We start from the raw sequence: 9,687 nt of genomic DNA on the forward strand, positions 1-9,687 counted from the left end.
TATGCCAACCCGTCGCCTCCGCCATTTCTATTGGTAGAGCTTCTTAAAGCCTCTGGCTGGTTTGACTCTGCGACTGTCAATCAAACAAGATCCGCCTTGTCAGAGGGAAAAGGCTGTCGATTGGCCAATTGTACTTTCAGTCTTGTCACGAGGATTTGTTTTGATGATTTCATTGGATAAAAGGCGTGCATCAAACCCAGCGAAACAACAACGACTGCAACAGCGGGACAAAGATTTTTGTTGTTTGACAAAAAGATTATTAAAGTTTATTTTATTTTATGCACTGTGAGTACATGTTTGAAGAGTTTGAAGTTGCTCTATTTTCTATTTCATGCTTGTTTATACTTGGCCTACATTTCAGAGGAAAAGTTTCATGTCAATTTTTTTTACATTTTAATGACATTTTGCCGAAGTTACTTTTATGTGGGTAACATTCTGAATGCAAGACATACATGTAGTTGAATTTTTCTATTAAGGTGGAACTACTTGGCCTTCAAGTAGACAATCCAAATACATACACCAATACACACAGTTTATATAAGTTTACGTAACTTAGTATTTACTGTTTTGTACTTCACATAATTTAAATTTTGGTCAGTTAAAATGTGGTTTGAATGATCTGCTGCCTGCAGTGGAAACAAGAGAACACTGCACTTGTGTTTTGGTTCCTATGAGAATGTATTTATCTGAGGAGACCATTTATGACTTCTCTGTTGTCCGTTATATGTCTCTCTGTCCCTAATAGAGAACCCTCATGTTTGAAATCAGAGAAGTTTACATTTCTAAATTATCTCTTATTAAAGACAGCGAGGGGAGAATCCTGTAATCGGGGTAGATTGTAATGAGATATCTATCGATCTTCTTTTTTTTTTTCTTTGCTGGTACGTTTTATTGCTAAACGGTTTCCTTGACGTCACGATTTCCGTGCGGTCTCCTTTAAGGTTGCCAGGGGTTACGGGCTCACATGTCAGAACGGGGAGAATTGACGTCAGTGACGGCAGTTGATTGGTTCTCAGCCGTATCCGGTGGGGCAGCGGTCCAGGGCTCGGGGAAAAAATCGAAGCGAGGAGGATCTGGTAACGGTGCGCTTAGAAAAAAAATATCACCCATCCCGAGTCGCCACCGAAGGGCTCGGCAGGAATTTACAGTTTCTTGTGAGTACTCGCGTCCTTTCAGTTCGCGGGACGTATGACCTTCTGAACGGGTGAAAATTTGTTTCCTCCGTCTCTCGTTTGTTTATGATAGCGCTCAAGATGGCGTCATTGGAGGAGAGCTTTTGCCTTTGCACGAAGCTAGCAAGCTAGGCATCGAACTAGACACACGCTCTGTCATCACGTAGGTCAAACATAGTACGGCGGAAGTGTAACACGTTGATAATTACGTTTGTTTCTGGTGTTTAATTGGCACTTGTAATTTATAGTAGGTGGCATTTCTGCTCGAGTCCGCTCGCCGTGAGTTCCTCGGCTGCAGCCGTCAGCCTCCTCATGAAAGCCTTCCTGACCTAGACGGCGTTTCACACGGGGGCACTTGTTCCACACGGTCTCTGAACACATTCACGTTCACTCGGTTCGTTCGCCGTCAGATGCCTTTCGCCTCCCTCCCTCCGGTACACTCCGTTGTCACTCGTTCAGCAAGGTCATCCGTGCATCGCGGTGTTGTCTCCGATTTAATTGACAGCCCTCTCCTCAGTAGACAGCGGGGACGATGCTTGCGGCTCAGTAACTAGAGGATTAATTGAGTAATTTTGCTGCTGTAGACATTTCAATCTAAATAAGACTCAGGAAATGACACAAGACTGGAGAGTGTTGCTTGCAGTCGTAGCTCTGACATGATACCACATCGTGTGAACACAGTATCATTTGCCACTTGGTTATTTCTGAAGTAGGTTTAGACTAAATCAAGCCTGCCAAGTAGTTTTTCTGCCACAAGTGAAGTTAGTTTCACAAAGCTTGTTGCCAGCCTCATCTTTGATAACATGTCTAGTAATCTCCCCATGGGCCTCGTCAGATTAGAAATTATCCAAATCCTATTACACGAATGCACATGCATGACACACTTGCAGACGGGTTCGCTCCACAGGTCTCGCTCTCTCGATTGAATTTACTTGTTTGCAGTTTATCATCCTAAATGCACATGTTGGTGTCGGCAGGGCCTCAGAGGCCCTTTCTTTCAGAGCTATTCAAAGAGGTTGATGTCACGGAGGCCGATCAGATGATCTGGGATCTGTCAGGCTATTTCGCTTGGCAACCGTATTGTTGCCTGAAATGTTGAAACCTCGGGCAAATGCACTTGCCGATATGGTTTGGTGCGTTTCACAGTGGATTGATTCACTGGCCTTCACTTCACCATTCGTCTAAAATTATCCTTGGGCTATGATACAGTTTCAACCATAGCTCGCTACTGTCTCTATGACAGAGGGGTTTTCTTTCAGGCTGGTGAAAAACTCAAATTGTTTTGAATAAATAAACCTGACGCAGATGTGTGTGTGTGCCTGTCTCTAGACGGGTATGTGTGATCACATCATATGACCAGTTTTCACTCCTGACACTTAAAAGCGCTCCAGCTCAATAGAGCCAAAACAACCCCCTCCCATCTCTCTGTGCCTGCCTTCTCACTCTGCTTCTATTTTTCTCACATTCTCATGTTTTCTATCTGTCAGTTTCTCTTTGGACACACGGACACTTTTGTTTAGCATTGCACTCTGTGAACCCAGCGAATCCCCAATGTACAGTGATGATCTGAAATCATTCTCCTTTTCCCCCCATTACTGTCCACCCTCTCCAGTACAAAGGTTAGAGGTCAAACAGCAGTGTTGCAGTTGTCGTCATGGCATCGGGAAGTACGAACAGCGAGGAGGAGCGGAGCCTGAGGGAGTGTGAGCAGTACGTGCAGAAACACAACATTCAACAGCTGCTGAAGGACTGCATTGTCCAGCTGTGCACCTCCAGGCCAGACAGGCCCATGGCCTTCCTCAGGGAATACTTTGAGAGGCTTGAGAAGGTTTGTTTATGCATGTGTTATTGGATTTCCTTTTTTCCTTTTTGTCCTTACTCGTCAGTGGACAGAAGAACGAATAAATCATTATACAGTGAAAGCTAAGCATCACATACTCGTGTTACGCCACACAGTTACTGTCTCGAGACGGCGGATCTTTTCCTAATCATAAACTAGATTTATTTACACTTTTGTTTCTCAGTCAAAAAAATACAACTTAATTAAATCGGTTTGTCATTTTAACTCGGCGGAAGTCACAGAGTGATTTTACTTGATCTTTTGCAGATCATGTTGCGGATTAAAGCTTCTATAGACATTTTTTTAAAAATCGTTGTGTTTGAGTACAACAGTTTGGCTTAGAGTCACATGGCAATAGCTAAAGTATCTTATAGTAATGTATTCAAATTAAGCGAATTAGCTCTGACACCACTTGTGGTGCGAATTGTGGCTATATTTCATCACAACTATGTGCATCAATGTCTTTTTTCATGTTTATGTATGTTGATTTGTTCACTCTGCAAATGTACAAAGAGAACAAAACATCATGTGTCAAGATTTCTCCAAGCGATGTATATAAGCTTTGTTTATCTACACTTTGGGAACAGGGTTGCAAAAACCATGTTCAAAACCAGATACATTTACTGTAGAAATCGAAGATGGCATTAATAAAGTCCACAAACAACAAAATATATTTTTTCAATTTTATTGCTATTTCTATGAATCTGTTACAAATAGTTTTCTGAAACTGTTGCTTATATACCATCTTAAACCAGTTTTTTTGGTGCATTATTAGCTCTACAAAGACAAAGAACTGGAATTATGTTTGTATAGATATTTATGTTTGTAACTTTTGGATGGTCTTGTTGCAAAAATACTGGGTTATTTTAAAGAGCAACTTTACATTGTTTTTTTTTCATTTGATAACTGGATCGAATGTACATATTTATTAATTCTTTTTTTCTAATATCTTTACTCTATCCCCTTTCCGGCCTTTTCAGGAGGAGGCCAAGCAGATTCAGAACCAACAGAAGGCCGGCAGTTCCCGCTCAGACTCGCGTGATGAAGAGGTGTCTCCACCCATGAACCCTGTGGTAAAAGGTCGCCGGCGGAGAGGAGCCTTCAGCGCAGAGGTTTACACAGAGGAGGATGCAGCCTCATACGTCAGAAAGGTAGACATGAACTGGCAAGACAGGTGTCACTTGTCTAAATCTACAATTTGATACTATTACTGTTATGATAAGTTTACTTGTCATACATTTGGTTAAAAGCAAGTAAAAAAAAAAATCCAACACATAAAATGTCTGTGTGTCGTCTTTTTAAGGTCATTCCAAAAGACTACAAGACGATGGCAGCCTTGGCCAAAGCTATCGAAAAGAATGTGCTCTTCTCCCACCTGGATGACAATGAGAGGAGGTTTTTAAAGATTTCACTAATGACATTTGGATATTTGTGAGACTGTGTTCAGCTTATCAGCTCACACACCTTTTTTCTTTCCAGTGACATATTCGACGCAATGTTTCCAGTCACCTACATCGCCGGGGAAACGGTTATTCTGCAGGGTAGGGTTACGTTGAACAAAAATTACTCCATATTGAAGCGCGTCTTGTGTGTGATTGTGACGTTAACACTATCATTGTATACATTCAGGTGACGAAGGTGACAATTTCTACGTTATAGACCAAGGGGAGATGGACGTAAGTATCTATTTCTCAACATGGATAGAGAGAAAATGTTAAACCACTAACAAACATTTAGTTTTTAATTTTTTTTGACATTGCTGCAGTTTAACGCATTGTTTTCTACCCCTGCCAATCTCACAGGTCTATGTGAACAACGAATGGGTGACCAGCATCGGTGAAGGAGGCAGCTTTGGAGAGTTGGCCCTGATCTACGGCACCCCAAGGGCGGCAACAGTCAGAGCCAAAACCAACGTCAAGCTGTGGGGCATCGACAGAGACAGCTACAGGAGAATACTTATGGTGAGGAGACATATTATTGTATATGTGGGTCTGATCTATACGAAGAGCATTAAACATCATAAGCCTGGTTGGAAAATGTGTTTGGTCTTTTTTCATATTTTAGTTTTTCTATGTATATTATTTTAATGTATTTATTTATTTTTTCTTTGCTGCTTCAACAATCTAATATCCCCATAATGCTCATCTATAACATTCATTGAATGTAATGCCTACATATGGCATCGCTCTCCAGTTTAATTTTTCTGCAAATGCACTAATAAAATCTCTCTCGCACTTTAGGGAAGCACTTTGAGAAAGAGGAAGATGTACGAGGAATTCCTCAGGAAAGTGTCCATTTTAGGTGGGTCCATTTTTATTTTTAAATATTGCAAACTTTTAAATAGAAGAAGAGAAGCATATTACTTGTGTTGTGGTGCTGAGATTAAAATAAACCAAAGGAGCATATAAATATATCATACCTAAGAACAAAACAAGTAACTTTCAACGTTGTTTTTTTTGGTCTCCCTCCTCAGAGTCTCTTGACAAATGGGAGCGTCTGACAGTGGCTGATGCCTTGGAGCCCGTCCAGTTTGAGGATGGACAGAAGATTGTTGTGCAGGGAGAGCCCGGAGATGAGTTCTTCATCATCTTAGAGGTAAACCTCACCGCCAACTCGCTCCGCACACTGGCCAGTATTGTCGCAACACAAGTATTTTATCTTTTTTGAAGTCTGAAGTGTTGTGAAGCGATGACACATTAAGTTAATTTATGTTGTCTTCATCGTCATCGGTTGTTTTATTTAATCGGATCTGTATTTAGCTGTTGGCCTAGTTTCATCAAACACTTCAGGAGGCGTCGGATCCACTTGTGACTTAAAAGCAGTGTCATTTTTTCAGCAGAACTATTTCCATGTTTTAATCTACGCACATACACGCCCTCTGGTGGTGATGGGGAAAAACGTTGCCTCAACTTCTAGTGGAGAGACAAAAAAAGCAATTTGAAGATGTGACCTTTGACTTCAGGAAATAATGATGAAAAAATGTAGTTAATCAGAAAAATTTATCAATCAAACCAATAACCGTCAGATTAATCAATCATTTAAATCTGAATTAGTTGCAGCCCTAATTTGAACAAAGTAAAGATGAAACTACACATTGAATGTATTCATAAACAGATGGCACTTGATATATAGTGACTAAATTATACAAAATCACTCTCTAACATCTGTATTTCTGCTTTTGCTTGAAAACCTGCTCAGTTCTTTGTGTGTTAATTTAAATGATTGTCTCGATGTGTTGTTTGAATGTGATGACTCTGGGTAATTTAGGTGTTATTGTGTGCAAACTAATGCATGATTCGTGATGATTGAAGTTTAACATTGGATGTGTTATGAATTGGTGTTCATGCGATTGGTCAATGCTTGATGGATGATTAATTCACTTTTAACTACGTTATTGCTTCTAATTTCAAAACACACGTATAAGATTAAATGCATTTTGACTCCAACTACCGATGCAGCCAACTGATCTATTTGTGTTGTTTTTGTTTTCAGGGTTCTGCAGCTGTGTTGCAGCGTCGCTCAGAGAACGAGGAGTTTGTGGAAGTGGGGAGATTAGGACCATCTGACTACTTTGGTAAGAACGAAAAACATAATCCCGGCAGTCTTTCATTTCTTTTAATCGATTAACGCCGTCATTACTGTTGGTGCTGTTCTAAGAGAGAAATCAAAACTAGACTCTCTGACATTAGGCTTTCGTTTTAAACTGTGCATAGTCATGTGCTGTGTTTATACTTTTTGTGATCAACAAGGAAGTTGTTGTTTTTTTATGTTGTGGAGATGGATGAAAATGGCCCATCCCAAAAGGACTTCCTGCATGTTTTGTCAAAGACATTCTGTTTGCGTATTATCAAAGGAAATTTCCATTTATTAGATTTTAAAAAGTGTGTGTGTGCACTCTCCAGGTGAGATTGCTCTGTTGATGAACCGTCCCCGTGCTGCCACCGTGGTCGCCCGCGGCCCCCTCAAGTGTGTCAAGCTCGACCGGCCTCGCTTCGAGCGCGTCCTGGGTCCCTGCTCAGACATTCTCAAACGTAACATCCAGCAGTACAACAGCTTCGTCTCGCTGTCTGTCTGAAGGGGGCATCTTTCCCCATCCCCCCCACTCCCTCCACCCTTCTCCTCTCCTTTTAGACCCAGGGTCCACCAATGCAATTTTGCTTTTTGTCACTTTCTTCTTCTTCTTTCTGTTCACTTTCTTCTTCTCCCTCTTTGTTTTGCACACAGATAATTTTGTTGTTACCATCCATCAGGCAGAGGTGACTTTTAGCCATTCACCAGCGCTTGTACCAGCTGCTGTACGCTACCTTGTAGGCACAGTTACACATGTTACCTATGTTATAAATGTATTTGCTGGTTATGATTTCTTTGTAGAATTATACACAAAAGAGGATTGTTAGATCTGAAAGACATTTGGGTCTCACACTGTTGAGACAGGACAATCAAACTTTACATGGCGCTTTGTTACAAATTTATGTTGTCGATTGATGTTAAGAAGACTGATTCTTCCCCATTCAAGAGTTTCCTTTTTGACCTCTGTTCGCCTGGTTAGATACAGTGTTGAGCAGTACCTAGAAACTGCAGAAGGCAGGAGGAATTTGACTGCTTCAACCATTTTTTTAGGTTTCAGCTGTGACCTGATGCTCCGTTTGTTATTTCTGTTGGTTACCTTTGATCGGTATGATGAGACAATGGTGATTTTGCTTAGTTTGGGAGGGCTTCTGCAACTTAAGGTTTTTCATTTAATTGTGCAGCTACCAGGCTAGTGCCAAATGTTGATTATTGTTAAAACACAAAAATGCATAGCCGTGGAAATGCAGTGCGTGTTCTGTTCCCTAACAATTTGAAGCTCCAAACTGGAAGTAGTTATTACCCTTATTGTCCTTTTAATCGGTAGATTAACCATACAAGAACTGCCTTGACTACTCTGAGGGTAAAAAAGGAAATAAAAGAGAGGAAAAAAAAAAACAAGAGTATTAAGTGTATTTCAGTATTAATTTTTTTAGTATATACCAAATAACTTGGTCACTCTTCTGCTATGGTTTGTAATCAAAATGGTAAAATAGTATAGTAAAAATTATCATAGTTCTATTACTATCATTGACTAAATGATAAACTTATGGTTTGGAGTGATGGTGATCTTAAAAAAAATATGTTTAACTGTCTTTTGTAAACACTTATTTTTCCATAAATTCTATTTTAGCTGTCCAGTGCCACAAAGTAAATAAATGCTTCTTCTTGACAAAACAGTATGTAATTGTATTGTGTAAAACGTCATGGGTTAAAACTTTTTAAAATAGATCAAAGGGTAATTACAGGTTTATTGAAGTGAAGTCTTGGGGGAAAAAAAACGACAACAAAACAAACGCGACGGTTTGTGGATTTTCAGGACATGCAAAGTATTTATGTATCAAAGCATTACAGGTGAGCTGACGGTCAGAGTGAGCAGATATTTATTTAAAACTAGTGTCATTGCTTATGCCTATTTGAAAAGGTGGCTGTCTTCTCATCAGAGTAGCTTGTGATCTGTTCTCTATGCTTACTTGGCATGATGTTTTAGGCATCCAGTGATCTGATATGAATGGAAGCGTGAATTTAAAAAGAATAAAAGAAAAAAGAAAAAAAAAACTTGCCCTGCAGCTGTGTGCAGAAGCAGGAGCTCAAATATTTGGTTTGTTACTCCCTAGCTTAACTGCTTCATGACTATTTAGATGGCATAAAATGTTAAGTCTGTTTTTTTTAAAGATCTTTATCAAATCACACAATGTTGACTTCTGGATTATAGGCTTAACTCTTCATTCCTGCCTCACTGTCTGTCACCAGAAACGACCCTTGAACCAGTCACAGTTCTGTTTCTGTTCCTTCTCATTCAAAGCACTTGTCTGCGCTTAGAACCGAGATGTGTGTTTGTACGTCCAAAAAGCTTTGATTTCGGTGCCGATTGCAGGGTAGTGGGATTAATGAGGACAGTTTTTGTTTTTTCTTTCCAGTTAAATCAGCATCTTCATGTGCCCCGCCCCCTCCCCCAACCCTCAGGTTATCCTTGTGGATGTGGTTACATGTGGCTTTGTGTCCATCGGCAACACATCCTGTTTATCCTGATCCACAGGAAATGAGTCCGTTAGGGGCGAGGGTGTGATTCAACTTTGGTCGACACATTGTTTTTCATGTATATAGCGACATCACCAGTTTTATTCCAAAATGTTTTTAGCCACACTGCAATCGTCCCGGTTTGCCTTAGCTTACCTTACCTGGGCTTACAGTAGTAGTCGGTCACTCCTGTTAGCCCGACCTTCAGTGAGTTTGTTAGACCTGCAGCTTCAAGGGAGCTGCAGGCGATCAGAGGACCATTCTTTTTCTATTCTACCCTGTATTCAGTTTGACCTCCTGTATGTGCAAAGATGTTTATCCTTTTGGTATAGATTGTTCCAGATGGCAGTTTAAGCAATAAAAAAGTAAAAATTATTTGGCTTCGTCTCAGCCTGTGTTCTTTTCTCTTTTTTTTGTTGTTTCACTGTTGCAGTGACGGGGTCGAGTTCATGTTTATTTTCAAAACTATACTTTTGATGAAACTGGTTTAAATGAGGTGGAATTTGTTAGGGTCGGAAAATGTTTTGGACCATTTTACAATAGATGTAATATGAAATCTGTCCACCAGGGGGATCATGGAGCCCTACA

The 9,687-nt window shown here is 40.3% G+C and overlaps 1 protein-coding gene across 3 annotated transcripts; it reads left to right on the forward strand.

The window, feature by feature from the left end:
* Nucleotides 1-162: 162 nt before the first annotated feature.
* On the forward strand, nt 163-9,474 carry LOC118287160 (cAMP-dependent protein kinase type I-alpha regulatory subunit). 3 transcript variants are annotated; one of them, XM_035612040.2, is made up of 11 exons: nt 163-285; nt 2,785-3,000; nt 3,993-4,163; nt 4,316-4,407; nt 4,492-4,553; nt 4,642-4,688; nt 4,815-4,973; nt 5,253-5,313; nt 5,486-5,607; nt 6,505-6,586; nt 6,915-9,474. In XM_035612040.2, the coding sequence occupies exons 2-11, from the start codon at nt 2,827-2,829 to the stop codon at nt 7,085-7,087; spliced, it is 1,143 nt and encodes a 380-aa protein (XP_035467933.1). In that variant the 5' UTR covers nt 163-285; nt 2,785-2,826; the 3' UTR covers nt 7,088-9,474. The 3 variants fall into 3 exon arrangements, with proteins under 3 accessions (XP_035467933.1, XP_035467932.1, XP_035467931.1); XM_035612039.2 differs by lacking the exon at nt 163-285 and adding an exon at nt 944-1,082; XM_035612038.2 differs by lacking the exon at nt 163-285 and adding an exon at nt 997-1,154.
* The last annotated feature ends 213 nt before the right edge of the window (nt 9,475-9,687 follow it).

This window comes from Scophthalmus maximus, chromosome 16 (genome assembly GCF_022379125.1).
Source record: "Scophthalmus maximus strain ysfricsl-2021 chromosome 16, ASM2237912v1, whole genome shotgun sequence".
Taxonomy (NCBI): Eukaryota; Metazoa; Chordata; class Actinopteri; order Pleuronectiformes; family Scophthalmidae; genus Scophthalmus; species Scophthalmus maximus.